This window comes from Chenopodium album, chromosome 18 (assembly GCF_948465745.1).
Source record: "Chenopodium album chromosome 18, dcCheAlbu1.1, whole genome shotgun sequence".
Taxonomy (NCBI): domain Eukaryota; kingdom Viridiplantae; phylum Streptophyta; class Magnoliopsida; order Caryophyllales; family Amaranthaceae; genus Chenopodium; species Chenopodium album.
The window spans coordinates 15,311,035-15,334,938 of NC_137851.1; the positions used below are offsets into that span (position 1 = coordinate 15,311,035).

General features: G+C 32.7%; 2 protein-coding genes across 2 annotated transcripts; both read right to left on the minus strand.

Moving 5' to 3' along the window:
* Window positions 1–7,590: 7,590 nt before the first annotated feature.
* Window positions 7,591–10,520, minus strand: LOC145591565 (small ribosomal subunit protein uS12). Its single transcript, XM_081648053.1, has 4 exons — window positions 10,399–10,520; window positions 9,523–9,678; window positions 9,309–9,435; window positions 7,591–7,849 (listed from the first exon to the last, which is right to left on the minus strand). Exons 1-4 carry the CDS (start codon window positions 10,401–10,403, stop codon window positions 7,709–7,711), a joined length of 429 nt encoding a protein of 142 aa, XP_081504179.1. The 5' UTR covers window positions 10,404–10,520; the 3' UTR covers window positions 7,591–7,708.
* An 8,527-nt stretch (window positions 10,521–19,047) lies between these two features.
* LOC145593178 (small ribosomal subunit protein uS12) lies at window positions 19,048–21,982 on the minus strand. Its single transcript, XM_081649685.1, has 4 exons — window positions 21,828–21,982; window positions 21,033–21,188; window positions 20,817–20,943; window positions 19,048–19,366 (listed from the first exon to the last, which is right to left on the minus strand). Exons 1-4 carry the CDS (start codon window positions 21,830–21,832, stop codon window positions 19,226–19,228), a joined length of 429 nt encoding a protein of 142 aa, XP_081505811.1. The 5' UTR covers window positions 21,833–21,982; the 3' UTR covers window positions 19,048–19,225.
* Window positions 21,983–23,904: the final 1,922 nt, after the last annotated feature.

Genomic DNA, 23,904 nt, shown 5'->3' on the forward strand with positions numbered 1-23,904 from the left:
ATATATATATATATATATATATATATATATATATATATATATATATATATATATATATATATATATATATATATATATATATATATATATATATATATATAGGTAAGGAGAAATACCCTGATCAAACCTCAACCCTCATAGTTTTTTTGGTCTGATATTTGCGAGTCACACTTTAAGAGTGAGGGGGGAAGGGTAAGAGATCCCCCACCCTTAAAGTGCCACTAGTGGGGATTGAACCTTCAACTTCAAGGTTGAAAGGTACAATCCTTACCACTAGATCAAGCTTAGCTTGGTAGAAAAGGTAGTAGCGGAGGGAGAGGGGGACAATGGGGATAGCTGTCTACCACTCCCCCCCTCTCTCTTTAAAAAAATAAAAAATAAAAACTTTAAACTATCTAAAGAAAAATAAAAAAATGAGCAAACTAGCTTACTATTGTCCACAAGAATGATTATCATATTTGCTTAATTGTTTAAATATGATTTTTTTTTTTTATTGTTATATTTGCTTAATTGTTGGAATTAAAATTTTTTTTTTTATATATTGGAATAATTGTTGGAATTTAATTTTTTTAATTGTTATAATTGCTTAATGTTGATTGTTTATATTATATCCCAATGTTAGGATGTTAAATTATTTCTTAATTTCATATGAGATATGTGTGATACGACATACGACAAGTGTTGAAAGTGCGTACTCCGGAATAACATATGTCAAAAGTAAGTTGCGTAACCGATGAATGGTTATTTGGTCGCTCTTATTGAGAAGAATGTATTTCCTACAAGTTTGCATCGAAAAAAAAAACATTGATCGTTTTGAAAATGAGAAGACTCAAATGATGCAATTGTAATTTAATTTTAAACTTTATGTATTTTTTTTTCATCTTTTTTGAATTGTATGACTAAATAGTTTGGATTTTTGAGATGTAAAATTTTAACTATTAAATTATCTATGTATGTATTTTAATTTTTTCTTTAAAATATTTTTGTCAAATTATGCGATGTTTAGTTGTCGTCCCCCCAACTAGAATTTCTAGCTCTGCCACTAGAAAAAGATACATATATTAGTATCTTGATTCAATATTTAAAATTTTAATGTTTAATAATCTTATATAGAGTATTTATTATTATAACATATTTTTTTGCCCCCCACAAAGGACAGTATGCATATTTGATCACATTACATTTAAGACTTTAACTAAGGGCCTGTTCAATTCAGCTTAATTTCAGTTCAGTTTAGTTCAGCTCCAATTATTTCAATTCAGTTCAGTTCAACTCAGCTCCAATCAGTTCAGCTCCTAATTTTCTTCTTTCATAAAATATTCATTTCATTTCTATTCAGTTCAGTTCAGTTCAGTTCAGCTTAGTTCAGTAAATGTGAACAGGTCCTAAGGCGTCCACAATCTTGATCTATAACCTTGTAACACTTGATCATTTGGATTTTCATCAATTTATTTTCATAGTTTGATCATCTAGCACTATGAAACACAAAGAAAGGATCAAAGGAACTAAGGCTACTCTTGATTTACATACGGAGTACCCACTATGCTCTTTTGACCATCTATATACGGTATCTTAAATTATACACGACTCTCTTTATAATTGATAATCTATCATAGTGCACAATTGAGGATCACATTTTCTACTGACATATTAGACCATTGATTCCAAATTTTCCCACTAAATAAAAACCTAAATTTTTTTTTGTAACAAGTGTTGGTGGAGAATAAGAAACGATAGAATGACTCTCTTCCAACGTAGACATGTGTATAACGTATTAGTCAAATGTCTCAAGACTCTCTTTAAACGAGCAATTGTTTATATATACATATAGCAAATTGATGATTTTACACATCAAAGATATTGAAGATTTTTATTTTTAATGGGAAGACCAAAGATATTTTCATTTAAATAAGATACGACACTAAATTAAAGATATTTATGTGGGAGATGCAAAGAACAAAAGCTTGAAACATTTTAGTGACTTGATTCCACAAAAGTTATATAATTGACAAAAAGTTGCAGCAACTAGATTTTTCAAATTCCAAATGAAGGTTAGTAATGGCAATCATTTTCATTGAGTATCTTAGCCTTATCAACTTTTCTTCTTTTACTGTATATTGTATGCTGGAAATCATAGGATAGTTATCTTTTTTCTCTTCTCTTAATACAGTATATGATAATATAATGTCAATAATTTTTTTTTTTTTTTTTTGCATAGTTTTCAATGAATATGTTTGTGCATTAATAAATATACATATTATAAAACTATGATATTTGAAATTGAATATCAATACGAATTAAACAAAATCCCTAAATACGCCGTTTCTAGTCTTTCTAATATATATTGTATTAATAAACTTATAATTAGGGTTAGTTCATTTTATTTTAAAATATTTTTTTTATCAAGAAACGAGAAAAGGTAGTATTGTCAGCTTTCAAAATCATGATAGTTTTACTAATAATAAATCTGACTAATCTATTATTCTTTTTATAAAATATACAAAGTATAAAATTGAAAATTATAGTGATAACGAATTGTTTCAAATCAAATAATTTTAAATTGGAATATCTTTTAAGTTCGAATAAAATAAATGCAACACCTTTTATATACACCTTGGTGTCTAGGTACAGAGAAGAGTAGTTTTTTACTCATTTGATATCGATTTTGCTTATTTTAAGATATTATATTAAAATAAGCAAAAAAAATTAAATGAGTATAATATACATACCCTTGGATGTATCTTACATCCTAGTGTAAATAATTTGACAATGGATTCTTGAATTTTCTATTTTTCTTTCCTAAAAGTTATTTCAAGTTGTTGACAGAATGACAAATTCCACTTGGTCCAATAACATAATTTTATTAGATCCTGAGTGATTATTTGGACCACTATAAACTCAGCCTTTGATATGTCAATCAAAATCCTATGTAACACTAAACGATGATATTAAATAGATAAAACAACACTATAAAGAAGCAAGATTAAGGTCACATAATTTTCTATTATGCTTATTAAATTCTTTTAGATGATCTATTAAGATCGCTGTTAAACAAAATATCTAGTATATTGACGAATTTGGTCGTAAATAAACTAAGTGCTACTTTATGATGATTGATGTGGGATTAGAGAAGACTGACATTATAATAATCTTATTAGATAGTATTAGATAACAAATGTTTAGCTAAATTGCGTTGATCATGTGAAATTAATTTGAGGTTAGAAGAGACAAGGATAAAAATGTACACCTTAAACTTTTTTTAAGTAGGAGTAGCTTTCAATGTCTATAGCATCATCGATCTGACTATTCTACATCCACTATCACACTCCAACTACCAAATTTTTAAAATGCTTTCAGTAGTATATTTTTTTTTTTCTATTGTAATTTTACTTATTTATTTTTATTTACAGAGTATGAGATATGGGTTTCGATTTATTTAGTTAGCTAATTACAGAGTGTTGACCTGGTGGCAAGGAATGAACCTTCTAATTAACCTTAAGGTTGGGAGAGGGGTACAGTTTCTCCACTAGGCACTTTGAGTGTAGGGATCCCTTTATCCTTCTCCGCTACTTTTAAAATGCATAGTCAGCTAATTTATTTCGGTTAGCGTTGCCTTGTAAGAAATTTTGGGTCGACAAGACAGTTCTACCAATCCAAAAAAAAAAACCTTGTGAGGAGGGGAAGATCTTGGGACCTTTAAGTTACCAAAGAAAATTCCTCGTCACTAGATCGAGCAAACCTTTTGTGGTATGTAATCATTTATAGTGGTTTCGATAAGATGAGCAAAGAATAGAAACTTGCAATTATTCTTATCCCTTTAGTCACTAACCTTTTGTGGTATGTAATCATTTATTATTCTTATCATACGGAGTAGCAGTAATGTAGTACACGATTATGTAGATTATCACAACTCTTATAACAAACGATTATATGAGGACACATAGTAATTTAGTGTTACACTGAGTTGTACTGGTATCTTTTTTCCTTGAAATTTCATAGACAGCATTTTACTTTTTCGAAGGTTGCTATTAATTATGATTTGTTATTCTTCGACTTACAATAAACTTGTTATATGTATTCTATAATCCAATAACATTGTACACTTACCATTACAATAAGAGATCTTGTTTACAAGGAAGTGTTTAACTACTTTAACACAAATCAAAAGTAATTTCTAGTAAGGGCTTGCAATCCCTAAACTATTCCTAAAAAGTTAAGACCTAATTTTTGCTAAATATATGAAAGAAAACAAAGTTGCACATGTTTTCCTATTTTGTGGGACAACTTAATGGAGTGATTTGATACATGTTTGATGGGATTTGGCTCTTGACAGCTACCAAAGGTTACCATAAAGGGGTATGAAAATTTGTTACTTATTTAAGTTATATATCCTGGAAATTGCAATGATACTCTACCCATTTATGAATACATTTTTGCAAAACAATTTTCCTTTCTTTTTTAAGGTCAACATAGAAACTACTTGGTAGTATTTTGTTTATGCCAATATAATAATGTTTAGGACTAAATAATTTAGTATTTGTTTATAGTTGTATTTGATGAGAGCTCTACTAAACCATATGTCTCGAGCTCACAGTCAATTTTACCAACAGTTATAAGGAAAAATTGCAAAAAATCACCTTTTATACCAACTTTTTTGTAAAAAGACACCTTATAATTTTTTTTTTTTTTTTGTAAAAGCACACCTAATACCACTTTTTTTTTTGCGAATTAACACCTTACTCTGGTTTCCGTCCTTCGACTTGGTTTTCAAGCATTGACTTGCACTTGAGAAGCACATGTTCCGGTGAATCCCCCCCTTTCTTTTTTTTTCCCCAATATACCCTCCATTTCCCCAATTCAACTTTCTCTCTCTTCCCTTCTTCTCCAACAAAGTCTCAATTACTTACCATTAATGAAGGAAGCAACTAACCTAATTTCGAGTAAGGTAAGTTGTTGTAATTACTAAAATGTCTTGTAAATTATGTTGGGTTTTCGAATTTTCATAAATTAGGGTTTGTAATTTTTGAATTTTCATAAATTAGGGTTTGTAATTAGGGTTCTTCGTTTTTATCCACAAATGATGGAATTAGAAGTAATTTCGAGAGGCCAATGTACACCAATATGGTCTTCAATTCATTTTTTTTTTTTTTTTTTTTTTTTTTGTATGTGCTTGCTCTATTGGGCTTCAATGGAGGAAGGGGGTGAGGAGGTGGGGTGGGGTTTTGGGTGGATGGGGCTGAATGAACAGGGGTGGAATTTTCATGGGAGCAGATTTATTGGGTGAGATGATATTGGTGAGTGGTAGTGAATTAGTGGTGGCGGTGAGGTGGTGTTGGTGGCAATGAGGTGGTAGTGGCAGTGACGTGGTGTTGGTGAGGGAAAAGAGAAAAAAATAAAGGAAGAAGATCACGTGACCCGCACGTGCAAAGTCAACGCCGGAAAACCAAGTCAAACACCGAAAATCGAGTTAAGGTGTTATTTCGCAAAAAAAAATAATAAAAAAAAAAAAAAGAAGAAGAAGTGGTTTTAGGTGTGTTTTTACAAGAAAATTTTTATAAGGTGTTTTTTCACAAAAAGGTGTTATAAAAGGTGGTTTATTGCTATTTTTCCTAGCTATTATAAAGTTATGGCTGGTTTGACATAACTTTTTTTATCCAAAATCTAATTTCATGATAAATAATTTTTGAGGGATACCAAAATTGTATAATAGTTTCATATTTTTGGTTTCTTGCAAGAAATGTTATAGAACTATGATGAATGGGAGGAAAGAAAAAGAAAGGTAAGGATTAGGGTAGAGGTCCATGTATAAAGCATACTCCGTATTAATTAATTCTCTAGAGATACTGAAAATCACTTTAAAATGCACAAGAGAAAAGGTCCTTAAAGTCTAGATGCACGACGACGACTTGTGACTTTTGGATCATAGCACATCTTTATTTTTATTTTTACGCATATTATTTCCATTAAAAGAGTATAAATGGAAATGAAATGATACCCTAATTGTATAATAGTTTCGTATGTTTGGTTCCTTACATGTAATTAATTTTATAGAACTTTGATGAATGGGAGGAAAGAAAAAAAAAAAAAAAAAATTAGGGTAGAGGTCCTTGTATAAAGCATAATCCATATTAATTAATTCTCTAGATATACTGAATATAGCTTTAACACGCACTTGCACAAGACTTTAGGATCGTAGCACATCTTTATTTTAATTTTTTCTCATTTTATTAAAAGAGCATAAATGAAAACGAAATTGATACTAATACCATAAAAATTATGCTAAGTAGTATTCTTATTGTATAAGCTGGACTAAATATTGCCCCTCGTGCATTAAAATAAAACCACATGAATATAATAATTACGAAACATTTCAAGATTTCAACCTTATAATAATGTTTTGGGTGGCAAATCACTTGAAAATTATTCTTAAGGAATTATTAGTTGAAGAATAAGGTCTAAGGGCATCATTTAGAGGCAGACCAAAATAGGTGAAGCATCACCTAGTCAGTTGGCATATGATGTAATACGAACAAAATATATAGCCAGTTTATAAAGAGTTAACGGTACGTATGGTGATTAATTTTAAAACTTAGGAGTTATGAGTTATATGTAAACTATGCTTACTTTTATTCTTTTTACGTAGTATTTTAAACTTATGAGTAATATTTTTTAATTTAAATATAAATATGTAGTACTCCATCCTTTTTTTTTTCTTTTTTTGTTTTTGTGTAATACTCATTAATATATTGACTTCTATCACTATCTACTCATCAATCATAATGGCCTTTTACGTTATTTTATACTGGTAGGAAAGCATAGACATATTGAATTATCTAAGTTTTATGGTTAAAAGTATCAATTTTTATTTTTAGACAATTAACATTGTTAATTTATCTTGTACTTATATACTTCATCCGTTCTAATAATATTGTAACAAGAATGAAATTATACATCCCAAAGCACATTTATATGTTAAATATCTATAAGTATACAAGAGTAAAAATTATAAAAAGTTAATATTGTGAAAATATTTTATAAGACAAATCTAATAAGATTCCACATGACTATATTTCATGTATGAATTATATTATGTGGTCAAACAAAAGTGATGAATAATACAAAAGTTTAATTGTTACAATATTATTAGAATGAAGGAAATATTTGACTTAAATTTTAAGCACTTGTTTCTTCAAAAAAATCTGTTGAAATATTAGGAGGCAGGCCCAATAACCGAGTCCATATGACAATCCAATTGGTGCAAGTCACAGCCCAAAGTTCTGTTAGCCTACTTGGCCACTCTCAGACTCCCAGTTAATCTAGTTCTAAACAAATGTTTTAAACTGTGAGATTTAATACAAAGGAATGATCAAATCTTTCACAACGAATGAATGGTTAATTTTCGTAGTTTAAAGCACATTTCAGCATATCCAAAGACTTTTTTATGTTTAATGTGCAAGATAAAAAAATGTGATCTTGTAGACAAGAATTCCGGCTATTATACCTTCATGACATGGGAAAGAGAAGTAAATAAACCAACTTGAAATATAAGCAAGAACTAAGAATAGAGAAAATCAATCTTGAACAGACGAATAGAGCACAAAAACAAAGTAGGGAGGGTATCCATTTTTAAAGACGTTCAGTTTCCATTTAAGAGGGTACAAGTTTCATCTGAGTAGGCAAAATTTAAGACTAAATTAACAACCTTAACCTAAGACCTGGGTTTTTCCTTCTTTTCCTTGAAGAGGGCTAGAAGAGAGACACCAGCAACCTTGACAACCTTAAAACGGACTCCAGGAATATCTCCCACGGCATGTCCTTTACGACCAAATCCAGCAATCAACACCTCATCCTGCACAAACCACAACTCCTTAAAAATGGAAGGAATAATAGAGCATCCAAAGAGAGAGTGTTATACACAATATCCAAAATCTTGCAAATCCGGTGAAAAATATAGACAAACAGGTAAAATAAGTATTCCAAAGCCTTAAGCATGACCCAAAGTTCCAGCATGAAGCTACACCCAACACTATTAAACTACATAAATATAACAGAACTTGAATTCTTCTACCAATCAGGTAGTAGATTTCTTTCATATAAAGGGAACAAATCATCGTTCTTTGATAAGTAGTATGAAGTAGCAATATCTTAGAAATGCTTTTTTCAGATGATTTGCTCAAGAAAGGATCAAAAACCAACTGATCTTATTTTCTCAAGCTATATAATCTCCAACGCAATATTTGCACAGTTAGTATTAAATCATAAAACATAGCTGCACCATGTAAACTGCACACAAATGAGTGCAGGAAGAGTACTGGCAGAAGCATCAGATAAACCAGCAAAGAAAGAGTGCACACTCATGTTTTTATATGTTTCTTGATAAACTGGGCTCGAGAGTTCATAATATAAGATAAGCATTGTAACTAATGTCAACCCTTCAGTAATCAGATGCTAGTATTTTTCCAAATAATTCTCAACAGAAAACGAATTTATCATTTCTAAAACTAAAAATTGTTAACTGACTTGAGTTTAAAATTTACGTTATTTAAGACACTTGTCCCCAAAGACACCAATAATAGAAATCAGATTTAAAACCATTTATCCCTACATCACACAACCTTATCTTTGTTCTGTTTCCAGCATATGAATCAGCCACACAACCGTGTCACAAATATAGTTTTTCCACCTACCCTCCACCATTAATACAAAAGCAGTTGCAGGAAGCAGAAATGAGCAAAAAAGGAACAGATTAGAAAGACATTTCTGTCAACCATGGTAGAAGCATCAAGTGGAGTTTCCGATAAGAGTTAAGTGTAATCACCATTAAAAGCTGCTGCAGGTTATTGGCTACTAGCAAATGGTAGATATGAGGAAGACAACAAATGAGATAGATAATTAAAAGCGACAAAGAATGGAAAGATGAGCATACGCTCAGTGACGAAGTTATTATATATTAAAGGAAAACAGAAAATCAATGGAAAGGAAAGACTCTGGTCAAATTAGGGGTATAGTTGAACATTCAAACCGATGTTTAGAGAAGAAAATTTACTAAAGCATATCAAAAGTATATAAATTCAATGGTACACATGCTTCTACAGACAATTCAATGACCAACAATCAGTTGAAGATACGGAGTACCTCATATTATCATGCTCTCACACTACAACTTACTATGAACTCATAGTCAAAATAACTAGCAGTTACCACTAAGTTTTTGTCAAAAGGCATAAAGTACCAGCAAATTTAATAAGAAGCAGTTTGCGAATCAGAAAGTGCATATGCTTGCAGACAAACTTATAAAAAGGACTTACATTTTCCTCAATGAAGTTCAAACAACCATCATTGGGAACGAAAGCAGCGATCTTCTTTCCATTCTTAATCAACTGCACACGAGCACACTTTCTGATAGCAGAGTTGGGCTGTTTAGCTTCAATACCACTGCATCAAAAACTCTTTGGATAAGTTCTCATACAAAAAAAACATACACAATTAAAAGTAGTAAGCAGTGAGCTGAAATAATCCTACATCTTTTCCAAAACAATGCCCTTAGCATGGGAAGAGCCAGCGAACGGCTTCTTCCACTCATTTCCAAGATGTGACTTCTTGTATGACTTGTCAGCCCACCTTTGCCTTCTGCGGTGGGACTTCAGCTTGCGCGCAGCTCCCATTCCATGTGTCTTACTGCACAGAAACAGTTACACCCAAGTTAAAACGAAAGGAAAGAATAAAAAAAAGTAACACAATTATACACTCCAAGCATTACTTCAATTTAACCCACAGAACAACGACTACCATGATTTCTACATATCATACACAAATAAAAATTTGATTATCCACTAAATAACAGCTCCATTTTAAACAAAAACACTACTTTTAGTTCCAATTTAATGAATCCTTCAACTAAAACTCCAATTTTAACACACAAATACTCCGTACACAACAGTATTTTAGTTCAACCACAATTACATGATAATATCGATACACCGCCAATCCGATAAACTATTGTAATCTCCAATGTCAATCTTATCACAGCAACAACACATATAATCAATTTCCATTTCAAATTTCTTGTCAAAATTCAGCAATCAGTCAAATAATCTCCAAATCTATCTTTAATTAATTTCAATTAGTGCACAACCTAATCCTTCAATCTAACACAATAATCTTCCTATGTACTTGAATACAACAAATTTGAAAAAATAAAACCCCGATAATTTATCAACATTAGCATTCCATACAATACAATGTAGCAAAAACCAATTTTGAAATGAATATAGAAAATACAAATCCCCAAATTAACAGCTCAACAAAAGAGAAATTCGAAGGACATTAAAGCAAGAAAATGAATTAAGTGCGATTAAAACAACACCACCAGTTTAGAGAGTAGAGAGAAAGACTAACCCCATGATTGCAAGCTTTGGAGATTCGCGTCGAGTGTGGTGAAGAGGCGAGGAAGAAGACGACTGAACTCGCGATAATAGGGAGCGAACGAAACCCTAATTTTTAGTTTTGGTTTATAATAGGTTTTTTTTTTTTTTTTATAAAAAAAAAAAATTATTTGGGCTTTGGATTTAATTTGTATGAGCTTGAACTATTGAACTAATATAGATAGTGCCTTAAGGCCCAAATCTATTACTCGTTGGTCATTATCATCACTATCTCAAGTCGTACTGTGATTTTTTAAAGTGTTAGGCCATGTTCTTTTGAGCTTTGGAACAGAATAGATCACGTATCAGCTTAAAAGAATAGGACTTTATCGTATGCATGAAAAAATTATACATATGCCATGTTGGATGTTAGGCTGGTAAAAAGACAATTTATTAACTTAATGCTTGTTTAACTATAAATTAAAACTAGCCTTTTGACTCATGCAATGCACGGGATGTTATAGGTGTACAATATTATTTTATAATATATTTTAACTAGATGAAGCCTGTGCGATGCACGGTTTGTCAGTATTTTTTTAAAAAATATTTTGCATATTTATGCGATTAAAATTGTTATGATATTAGTTTTAAAATATTAGATAAAATTCTTAATCTCAAAAGATAATATTTTGTATATAATTAATTTAAACTTTAAAATATCATTCGTCAATTTTGTTTACGTGTCATTTGAATTATTTAATTGTAAAAGAAATTAATAATCTCTTATTTAATTGGCTACAACTTAAATTTATAATCCTACATGGCGCACTAAGAAAATTAAATCCTACGTGGCTCTCTAAAAACTCGGGGAAAAACTCCCTTTTATATATATATATATATATATATATATATATATATATTAGATTGGAAAATGAATAGTTTATAAAGGAGAAGAAGGGGTGAAAATTGAATGTAATTGTAAAAGATATTAAGTTGGGGGAAAATGAATCAAATAACATTCATACATGTATTGAATTAAAACTAGTTCTTTTTTTTAAATATAAGAAAAAGGATTAATCAATAACTTAATACTAAAACAAATACCAGGAATGACACATGTCACCTCCTGATGTCGTTTTTTCCCTCCAAAAACTATTTTCTAAAATTAAATATATTCTAACTTGATTTTTCTTTTGATATCCTTTTTATTGACAACTTATTTAAGACAATAAAATTATTTATATATTATATATAATAGAAATCAAATATTCTTATTACTAATATTAATATTATTTGCTTAAAATAATTTTTTTCTACATACATTACAATCAAATGGTTTTAATTCATAGTATGGAATTTAAAAGCAAAATATTTTTACATTATATTGCATCAAATTGATCACTTTTAACACTAAAATCTATAACTATAACTACGGAGTATATTTTATTACATATATTGATAAGGTGAAACCAGGAATGACATGTGTCATATCCTTTTTAAAAATTTCTTGCCAAAATATATATATTTATTTTGCCAAATCTTAGAGAATATATATTTAATACAATACAATAATATTTCCATTAGTATTTGGTAATTATATATATTTCATATATACACATTCCACAAAAATATTATTCTTTTATTGTATACTATACATTTATATTTTTCTACATATAACTTTATGACGTAATCCGTAATTATTTTTATTAGTTGTGCATGTGATACTCCACTATTTTCTTTAGTATGATATAATTTTATTTTTATTTTGTAATTAGATAATTTTGTATAATTGAATATAGTGTTAAACTAATAATAAAGTGAAAATTACCGTGCATGGCACGGGACCTAATCTAATTAATGAAGAAAGGTGACATGTGCCATTGGTGAAAAATAAAGTTTTCATGTGGTATGATGAGAATGATGGTTTGTGTTTTATGTTTTTAAATACTAAGTATAGATAGATTAATTTCTTTTGGTGAAATTTATCAAATTAGCTCATTTTAATTATTTAAAATTCAATTGTTTGTGTCAAAAAAAATTCAATTTTTTATTATTTAAAAAAAATAAATAAATAAACCTAGTAAAATGGGTTAAATTATTTTGGGTTATAAGTTTTAGGACTATCAAGCCCATTTTGAAGTGCAAAAGACCCTAATCCTAGGAATAACTCACTTTATATATTGAATCTTTCTACCGGTATCTCATTTGAGAGGAGGGAAATAAGAAGACTATATCAGAAAACAGAGAAAACCACTAAAATATCCAAACCTCTCCGAATAAATTAAAATTTAACCAAATCTAGAAAAAGAGCAACAAGCATTCGACGTGTCGTTTTACTTTAGAAGATCATACGTGGACAAGATCAAGCCTTGACGACCCTTAACACGAAGAAAGAAGAACAATCAAAGGAGAAGAAAAGCAGATCTTTGTAACATCAAGCAAATCACATGCAAGTCCGTGTAATTCAGGATCTATGCCAAATAATCTTTTATCGAGATCAAGCCTCGGCTATATAAAATATGCTTACTTTTGTTCTTTTTTATTTTAAAAACTTATGAGTATTATTTTTTAAAATTAATATAAATTTGAAGTACTCGTCCTAATAATACCACAATTTTTTTTTTTTTGTGCAAATGAGAGCCAAGCCTAGGAACAAACTACAAACTAAACAATAAAACGAGGAGTAGTAACTCCCATAAAGTCCTCCCTAAAAGTATCACGTATTTCGACCGAGGGGACATCGAAATACAAAACACTCTCAACTCGGACAACCCCTTTACTAGCCAATTTATCCGCTACTTTATTTCCCTTCTTATAATAATGAAAAAGATTACAATTACTACCAAAGGAGCTGATGATGCCACGACATTCCCTCAGTGAGTAAACACATTCCCCTCCTAAGAGTTTATCATTTTCTAGTGTATCAATACAAGCTTTGTTGTCCATTTGGATGACAAGTTTGGGAATTTCCAGAGCTTTAGCCATACGTAGTCCTAGTTCAAGTGCAAGCACTTTTGCTTTGTAGGCATTGCAATGTCCAAAGTTGGTTGCAAACCCCTTAATAAATTGCCTTCTGCAATCTCTCAAGACACCTCCTCCAGCAGCTGGACCCGGGGCACCACGAGCTGCACTATCTGTATTTAAGGCTATCCAATCAAGTGGTGGAGCAATCCAACGGATAAATACTTCTCCTCTCATTGAACTAGCTTGCGACTTTGATCCTTGGTTGCCATAATCACCCATGATAGCTTTCCACGCTTCATCAGATTTTGCTCTTATAAAGCTACTTGTGTCTAAGGGAATTTCAGCATCTCTCCCATAAACTGCACCATTTCACCACTTCCATTTCCACCAGAGAGTGACTGCAAAACATGTGGTCCATTTTTTAGAAAAAAATTAGACCTTCTGCCTTGAGAATACGAATTATCCAGCTTTGGAGATCACCTCCAAAAAAGGAGGGATAGTTTGCAACACCTCCAACACTTCTCCAAATGCTCTTTGCAATGGGGCAGTCACGAAGCAAGTGTAAGAGAGTTTTATCAGTATTTTGTGTACATCTAAGACATCGAGGGACATTTATGAGGTGTCTTTTAAGTCTATTGGCATTACAAAGGACTCGATCATGGAGAATAAGCCACAAGAAAACACGAACTCGTTGTTGAACTGGAGCAGTCCAAGCCAACTCCCATTTGGGATCTTTCTCAACATAATCCTCTTCCTTCATGATGGTGAGAGCATATTTAATTGAAAAACCCCCTGTTCTTGATCCTTTCTAGTAGCACAAGTCACCCATGTTTGAGTTCTCTAACACTTTATGAGGAGCAATCTGTTTAAGGATATTGGGTAGGAGAATATTAGCAAAATTGTCCCATTTCCATCCTACCCCTACTTCCCAAAGCTCTTAAACAATAGCCCCATCCATCTCTTCAGGTATATCAATGATAGCATGACTTCTTAAGGGAGTGTCGGTTGCCCAGCAGTGATCCCAAAAAAAAGTGCTTCAGCCATCCCCAATTGCAATTGCAGATCCTTTCGACGCCCATTTAGCATTCTCGGTAATTCCTCGCCACACATTCGACATGTTTAAGGAAGATTCAAACATATTGATGTCACATCTCCCCTTACAAGACTTATATAGGAGGACTCTTGACCATAAATAATTTGGCTCCATAAGCACTCACCATCCTAATTTTGAGGAAAGCAGAGTTGGGTTGCCGTGTTGAGCGAATCCCAATCCCTCCTTTCTCCCTTGGTAACTGGAGTGTATCCCTAGAAAGAAGGTGAATTCGGGATTTCTCCTCTTCCCCATCCCAAATAAATCATCTAGCCTTTTTATCGATGTTATCGCATATAAGTCTTAGAATTTTGGCCGTTTGGAGGGAGTAATTCGCCATTTTCGTGATTGTGGATTTTGCCAAAGTTATCCTCCCTACTAATGAGAGATAATTTGATTTCCACCTTGTAGGCCGTCTGTCAATTTTTTCGCACAAATGAGCATATGTTTCCTTCGTCACACGACTTGTTAAAGTCGGCATTCCTAGATATAGCCCTAAATCAGTGGTGGAGTCCATACCTAGAGCATTATTAATCTAAATTTGCTCCTACTCTGTTACATTATGCGAGTAATAAACTCTTGATTTTAGACTGACTTTTTGGCTTGATGCCGCAGAGAAACAATCAAGACAATCACGCACAACTTCTGCTTGCTCTAAGGAAGCCTCAGCAAATAAAATTAAGTCACCAGCGAAGAACAAATTAGATAACATCGGACCACCCCTACTCGCATATATGGGTTTCCATTTTTCAGTGACTATTGCCTCTTCAATAACCTGGTTTAGTCGTTCCATGAACAAAACGAATAAATAGGGTGAAAGAGGGTCTCCTTGTCGAATGCCTCGGGGTGGGTAAAAAGGGGTCGTTTTTTCACCATTCCATAGGACTTGCATAGAAGGGGATGAGACACACTACATGATAACTTCCACCATTAAATTCGGGAAATTCATCTCCATTAAGGTGTCCCTAATAAACGCCCATTTTAGTCGATCATATGCCTTCTCGAAGTCTATTTTGATAGTCATATATCCCTTGCCACTTCTCTTACGCTTCATGGTATGGAGGACCTCTTGAACAATAACTATTTTGAGATATTTGTCTCCCCGGCACAAAATTAGACTCGGATTGAGAGATTACCAGAGGAAGAACTGATTTTAGCCTATTGACTATGGCTTTTGTGATAATTTTGTAAGTTACATTACAAAGTCCAATGGGCTGAAATTGAGAAGGATGTTTTGGGTTTTCAGTTTTCGGAATTAGAACTAAAAAAGTTTCATTCAAAGTATCCAGAAGACCTTTTCCCTCCAACACCGAAAGAGCCATATCATACACTTTTGGGGCTACAAGTTCCCAATTTTTCTAATAAAATAACTCTTGGAATCCATCGGGTCCTAGAGCTTTTAAGGAACCCATATTTTTGACAACATAGTCAATATCAGTGCGGGTATAAAGGCGATTTAATTGATTCCGATCGGCAATTGAAAATTCAGTGCATAATCCGGTTGGGATGTTGTACTCTCCTGTCACTCCATCATCAGTAAACAAGTTCTCAAAGTATCCTGCTACCAAATTCTTCACTTGTTCCTTGTCATGAACCCACTAACCATCATGTTGCTTAATTGCTACAATTTTATTTTTCCACCTTCGAAAAATAGTACTTAGGTGGAAGAATGTTGTGTTACGATCCCCATGTTGCAGCCAGTCAACTCTGGCTTTTTGATACCAGAGTAACTCCTCTTGATGGAGGAGAGAATCAAGCTCCTGTCGCAGCTTAGCCTCTAACTTGATCAACCCTAAATCCCTTCTATTGAGAGAGCAGATTAAACACCCTTAATTTGTGCCATCAAGGATCTCTTCTCTCGAAATATATTATGGAAAATTGAAGGTCGTGGCAGTGGCTTGATTGGTAGCTATATTCTCGGCTTGGAAAATAATAAGGCTATTTTCTTTGCCTGAAGTTGCAATTTGGTAAGGCGTAGGGGAGATATCTTTTGCCAGCTCATTTGATATATCCTTTAGGATAGATTTTGAAGGAGGATTATTTTGTTTCCTTTTTTCATGGCCTTGTTTTGAACTTCCCACCATATTAGGATTCTTCTTAGAGATATTAGAATCTTCCCCTGAATTAAAGGGCAATATATTAGCAAGAATTGTTGTTCTTTAGGAAGATTTTCCTTGGTCAACAGTATCCTCACGAATAGTGGAAATTTCCATATCATTGGTTTCCAAATTAATTGATTATGTTTTGTCAACGATATTATTTCCCTGATTTTCCTCTGTTTCCAAAACCGCAAATCTTGATCCTCCAGCAATCACGCCTTGACCTTGGACAGATTTTGAATTTTTTCCATGATTACCCTTATCAGTTGTTTGAGGACCCTTCTCCGGCCTCGGTGGTCGTTTTTGAGGTGGTGGTTTTTGAACCACCATCCAAGCGCCATAATCCTGGCGCTTCAAGGTGGATGGAATTTTCTCCTGCATGCTTTGAGAAACTTCACTGTTTACTGAATCAATGTGTTCTACCTCATCGGTAGCCTTGTTTGGACATTTTTCCTCTTGATGACCAATTTCACCATAATGAAAACAAATCATTCTCAAGCCTTCATATTGGATTCTCCAAGTACGTCCCTTAAGCCAAAATTTGGATAGCAAGGGCTTAGACAAGTCAAGTTCAACACTCAATCTAGTCAATTGTCCTCTCTATGCCTTGGCAGTGTTATTGTCAATACGAACAACCTTCCCAATTTTGCTTCCTAATTTGTGGAGAAATTCTTTGTCAAAGTACTCCACTGAAAGATGTGGAATACGCACCCAAGCAATGAGAAATCGGAGGAGTGTATCATCTGGCACAAAATTAGGAATCCACTTCTGAATTGTGAGATAGTTGTCATCAAGCATCCATGGCCCTTAAGTAAGAACATGATTATAGTCTGCTAAATTAGAAAACCTAGCAATAAAATATTCATGTCCAATGTCAGTGAGAATCAAGCCTCCTTTTAATTCCCAATTCTTTTTCAATCTCTTCATCAGTGACATATCCAATTTTGCTATTGAACATTTTGATGATGAGAGTATGCTTTCAGGGCGCCTCAGTCGTTGTTTTTCTTCTTTGGATAGCAAAATGACAGGGCACTTTGGATCATCAGAAATGTGATCAGGCAATTCATCGTCATCCGAGAGATCTTCCTCCTCCTCCAGAACGGAGTTATTACCAAAAGTAAATCTTGCATATGGTTCAGGTTAACCATATCCTTAAATGATGGATGGTTAGTTTGAGTACCTCCGCCTCCCTAATTTGGCAGTGGTGGGAATTGTATTTCTCCTTGAGAACAAGCACCATTCTTAACATTATCTTTCGAAAAGATTTCAGGTGTAATTTTTCGTTTTTTTTTTAATCGATCCAGTTGATCTTTGAGTTCCGGCGAGGTAGCAGGGTTGATGGCAGGGTTGGTAGCAGGGTTGAGAGCGTTAGGAGATAGCATTTTTAGAAATTTTTTACTTATAACATTCATTAGTGAAAACTTTCCATCAATAGCTTAAGAATAAAATCTTTTCACGTTTGGAAAGATTTAGAAGGACAATTAATCATACAAATCGCTTATCACGAAAATACAATTTTACCCTTTTATTTTCTTCTAAACTAAACAAACCCTTATCTCTCCTCTTTCTCTCTCCTCATTCTCTCTCCTCATCCTCTGCTCAAAGCTAAGCTGCGATTTTCTCCCGAAATTTGTTGCAATATCCTAGAAATTATATTCAAACTCAAATCTATTATCCTCAACCAACGACGAGTCAAATTTGCTGCAATTTTTTAAAATTCAACCTCAGTTCTGCGATATTTGTAATTGTGAAAACCTAATTCTTAACATAATCCTCAATTGCAATATCTTTCTCAAGCTTTTTTGTCTGGATCGATTTATCAATTGCTACTTACAATATGTTGACATGTTGTAGTTATGAATTAATCCACCATCTTTGATAATCCAATTGATTTTCATTCATAATCCAATTATTGTTTTTTTTGTTTGTTCAATGTTTATGGCAAATTGGTGAATGATTATTTGTTTGCTCACGTTAGACAAGCTACCCCTTCCCTCCCTTTCCATCCTTTTCTCCTCAAACCAAACAAGGGAAGAGAATTTCTTCCTCCCTCCCCTCCCTTCGAACTATCAATTTTTACAATTTTACATTGATAAGGGTCCGTTAAAGTTATGCAAGACTAGATTGCACAATCAAACTAAAAAACAACGAAATTACAATTTATCTTGTACTTGTATATTAGACTTAAATTTTAAGCACTTGTTGCTTCAATAGATCCTACAATATTAGGAGGTAGGCCCAATAACTGTGACCAGATAACAATCCAATCGGGGCTAACCAAAGCCCATAAGTCTATTAGCCCACTTTGTCACTTTCTGTTAATCTAGTTCTAGACAAACGTTTTAAACAGTGAAAATTTAAAGAGGGATGATCAACAAATCTTTGAGAATGAATGAATTCTCGTTTTTTTAAGCAATTTTCTGCGTAGCCAAAGACGTATATTTTATGTTTGCAAGATAAAAAAAAAAGGTAATCTTGTTGACATGAACCAGCAACCTATACCATCATGACATGGGGTAAGAGAAGTAAATATAAGAAATACTCGTAACTAAGAATGAAAATCATCTTGAATACACACGATTCACACAAATAGAGCACAAAAACAAAGTAGGGAGGGTATCCCTTTTTTAGGACGCTCAGTTTACATTTTAAAGGGTACATGTTTCATTTGAGAAGGCAAAATTTATGACTAAACTAACAACCTTAACCTAAGACCTGGGTTTTTCCTTCTTTTCCTTGAAGAGGGCTAGAAGAGAGACACCAGCAACCTTGACAACCTTAAATCGGACTCCAGGAATATCTCCCACGGCATGTCCTTTACGACCAAATCCAGCAATCAATACCTCATCCTGCACAAACCACAACTCCTTAAGAATTAAAGGAATAACAGAGCATTCGAAGAGATAATGTTGTACACAATATCAAATTCCAAGAATCTGGTAACAAATATAAACAAGTAAAATAAGGATTCCAAAACCTTATGAATGATCCAAATTTCCAGCATGAAGGTACACCTAAACACAAAGTAATAACTACATACATTTAACAGAAGACCTTTCTTCTTCTACCAATCAGGTAAATTTCTTTCATAAAAAGAGAACGATTCGTCATTCTTTGACAAGTAGTATGAAGTACGAAGTAGCAATATCTTAGAACAGCTTTTCTCTAATTATTTGCTCAAGGAAAGATCAAAAACCAACAGTGCCTGATCTTGTTTTCTCAAACTATATACTCTCTAATGCAGTAAAACTAATGAACTTGTTAACAGAAAACAAATTCTTTTATTTGACAGAAAACAAATGACACCATTTCTAATACTAATTAACTTGTTAACAGATGACTGGAGTTGTTTAGAGTTTTTGTTATTAACAAAAGAATTCAGATTCAAAACCATTTTTCCCCACAACATAAAACCTAGTCTTTGTTCTGTTTTTCCAGCATACAAATCAGCCACACAACCAACACTGTCACCAATATAGTTTTTCCAACTACCCGTAATACAAAAGGGGTTGCAGAAAGCAGCAACGAGCAAAAAAGATAAACAGATTAAAAAAATATATATTACCGTTAACCATAGTAGAAGCATCAAAAGTGGGGTTTCTGATAAGAGTTAACGTAACCACATTTAAAAGCTGCAGCAGGTACTTGGCTACTGGCAGTGACTAGCACATGTTAGATGTGATAAAGATAATTAAAAGCGACAGAGAATGATATGATGAGTAATTGCTCAGAGAGAGGAAGTTATGATAGATTAATGCTTTGCTTGGATTGAAGGAAATGGAGGGAAAGAAAGGGGAGGAAAATGGAGGGATGGAGAATCTTTCATTTGGATAAAAATGAGTTAGGAAGAGAATTGGTGGGAAGAGAAATAGAGGGATTAATTGCAAGAGATTGATCTCTCCAACAATGGAAAGATTTGGAAGGAAAATTCATCATTCTTCCCACCCCTTTCCTTCTTTTCCTTCCCCATTCTCTAACCAAACACAGCGTATCAATGAAAAAGATAGATTCAGACCAATGTTTAGAGAAGATTACAAAAACAAATCAAAAGTATTAAAACTCAATGGTACGCATATGCTTCTACAAACAATTCAAGAATCAACAACCAGAAGAAGATACGGAGTATCTCATATTATCATGCTCTCACTAAACTTTCTATGAACTCGTAGCCAAAATATCTAGCAGTTACCACTAAGTTTGTGTCAAAAGACATTCAGTACCAGCAAATTCACCAAGAAGCAGCTTATGAAACAACAGTAAGTGTATATTCTTGCAGACATTATTATATAAAGGACTTACATTTTCCTCAATGAAGTTCAAACAACCATCATTGGGAACGAAAGCAGCGATCTTCTTTCCATTTTTAATCAACTGCACACGAGCACACTTTCTGATAGCAGAGTTGGGCTGCTTAGCTTCAATACCACTGCATCAAAAACTCCCTGTGTAAGTTCTCATACGACAAAGGCATATACACAATTAAAAGAAGTATGCAGAGAGCTAACATAATCCTACATCTTTTCCAAAACAATGCCTTTAGCATGGGAAGAGCCAGCGAACGGCTTCTTCCACTCATTTCCAAGATGTGACTTCTTGTATGACTTGTCAGCCCACCTTTGCCTTCTGCGGTGGGACTTCAGCTTGCGCGCAGCTCCCATTCCATGTGTCTTACTGCACAGAAACAGTTTCACCAATGTTAATAAGGCTAAAAAAAATGAAAAAAGTAACACATTACAATTGATGATCAACTTTCAACAAACATACAAGTATTACTATAATTTTCATAAATCTCACGCCTATCAAATTGAACGATTCCCTCGACCAAAGCTCCAATTTCAACACACACATTCTCCGTATATGATAATATTGATACACCGGCGGTCCGATAAACTATTGAAATCTCCTCTCCACTGTCAATCTTATGGCATCAACCAGACATATAATCCATTTCATTTCAAATTTCTTGTCAAACTCAGGCAATCAATCAAATAACCTACAAACCAATCTTTACCCAATTTCAATTACTACATAAATTCATAAACTAATACTTCAATCTAACACAATAATCTTCCTATACACTTGAATACAACAAATTTGAAAAAATAAAACCCCAATAATTTATTAACATTAGCATCATTAAAAGTTTCTTAGATTTTCCATACAATACAATGTAGCAAAAACCAATTTTGAAATGAATATAGAAATTATAAAATCCCAAATTAACAGCTGAACAAATTGAGAAATTTAATTTGAAGAACAGTAAAGCAAGAAAATGAATCAAAGTGCGATTAAAGAGAGAGGTAGACTAACCCCATGATTGCAAGCTTTGGAGATTCGAGCCGACTGTGGTGAAGAGGCGAGGAAGAAGACGACTGAACTCGCGAGAATGGTGAGCGAACAAAACCCTAATTCTGAGTTTTGGTTTATAAAAGGTTTTTTCTTTTTGTGAATTGGGCTTTAGAAGTTTTGGTTGAATTCTATGAGCTTGAAGTAATAGACATTAGACAGTGCCTTAAGGCCCAATTCTTGCTCTCATTACTAGTTGGTCATTATCATAAGCACATTTCCGAATAGATAAAGTTGTCAAAAAGTGATCCGACCCCGTGAACCGAAATTAAAGTGAAGTATGTTTGGGAAATTAACAGCTCGTTTTGCATTGTTGTGCCTTCTGTTTTTTGGTTTTTGTTTTTTTTTTTAAATCATATAATATATACAGTATTATATAATGAATCAAAATTTGGTTAAACTTATTAAAATTATAATAATTTGAAAAACGACAAATAAAAATAGAAAACCTTTTCTTGTTTCCTATTCTATTCACCTTATTTTTGTTGAACAAAACTTAATTTTAGTGAACTAAAAATATTTTTGTAAAACTTAAATCAGGCCCTGTTCACTTCACCTTAAAAAAAAAAATTTAGTAAAAATAATTTCAATTTAGTAAAATTAATTTTAGTTCAGAAAAAATAAGTTTAGTTCAGCAAAAATAATTTTAGTTCAGTAAAATTAATTTCAGTTCAGTAAAAATCAGTAAACTTAAAGAAGAAGTATAATAGAAAATCAATAAAAATAATTTCAGTTCAGCAAAAATAATTCCAGTTTAGTAAAATTAATATCAGTTCAGTAAAAATAATTTAAGTTCAGTAAAATTAATTTTAGTTCAGTAAAAATAATTTCAGTTCAGCAAAAATAAGGTGAAGTGAACGGGACCTTACTTTTATAGATCTATTGTTATATTTGTTCATTGAAGTAATGAAGTTTCTAATTTTTACCTATCTGAAATTATTTTTACCGATTCTCTAATGATTTATTTGATAATTAAAATTACCAATTTTTATCGAACGGAAATTATTTGTATTGAATTGAAATTATTTTTACTAAACATTTTTTTACAGCTTGTTTGGATAGAGAGATTTGGGGTGAAAGGAAGAGAAAGGAAAGGGAGAGATGCAATTTCCTCTGTTTGGGTAGTAAATTATGGAGGGGAAGGAAAGGATTTTGGGAGAAAATATTTCAATAATTGCTTAGGAATAAAATCTTTCCAAAATAGTAAAGATTTGGAAGTAAAATACAATTATACAAAACAGATTTAAAAGGAAAATAAAATATACAAACTGATTTTTTTTTTTTAAAAGACAGCTTAAATTTTCTCTCTCCTTAAATTGAGGGAAACTGGAATTCTTACAAATATTTCCCCTAATTTCGTAACCCTAATTTCACTATTCTACCACCACCAATTCACCATTGATAATGTCATCGTAATCAATGGCTTCCAGATTCGAGTAAGCTCTTTCTTCGTCTTTTTCGCTCGGCTATTTGATTCTTATTCAATTATTGTTCCAAAGTAGAAATTTTGCTAGAGTTTACAAACTGCATAATTCGCCATGATTGAACCAAAGATGAAGGAATCATGCGTTGATCAAGGAAGATAATTCAGAAGAAGAAGAAAATCAAGGGATTTTGGTTTGATTGTGAATTGAAATTTGATTATTGAAAGTAGAGAATGAATAAAATGTTGCTGGAGATTGATTTCCCTCCCACCCCTTTCTTTTCTCCTCCATCCAAACAAGGGAGGTGAATTTTTTCCTCTCTCCCCTCCCGTTCTCTTCCCTCCCCTCCCCTTCTCTTCCCTCCCCTCCTTACCCCTTCTCTCCCCTTCCCTCCTAAAACTGTATCCAAACAAGCTGTAAAGGTGAAGAAAACAAGACCTAACCCAAATTGATTTGTTTTAATTTGTCACCATCGAAATTAACCCATGAATTTAAGACCAAAACTCGATCCACAAAAAAATTGTGGAAACACAACAACTGGTTTGCACCCGATAAGTTATGATTTGAATTGAACAAATAAAAAATTAAATCCAATTTTGACCCCTAATACAATAGCA

Bases quoted from the DNA above. Each gene is read 5' to 3' on its own strand.
- LOC145591565 (XM_081648053.1), bottom strand. The intron at 9,436-9,522 runs GTAGGATTATTT...TTTTTGATGCAG, and splicing joins GGCATTGTTTTGGAAAAGAT to TGGTATTGAAGCTAAACAGC. The intron at 7,850-9,308 runs GTAAGTCCTTTT...TGGTTTGTGCAG, and splicing joins TGAACTTCATTGAGGAAAAT to GATGAGGTGTTGATTGCTGG.
- LOC145593178 (XM_081649685.1), bottom strand. The intron at 20,944-21,032 runs GTAGGATTATGT...TTTTTGATGCAG, and splicing joins GGCATTGTTTTGGAAAAGAT to TGGTATTGAAGCTAAGCAGC. The intron at 19,367-20,816 runs GTAAGTCCTTTA...TGGTTTGTGCAG, and splicing joins TGAACTTCATTGAGGAAAAT to GATGAGGTATTGATTGCTGG.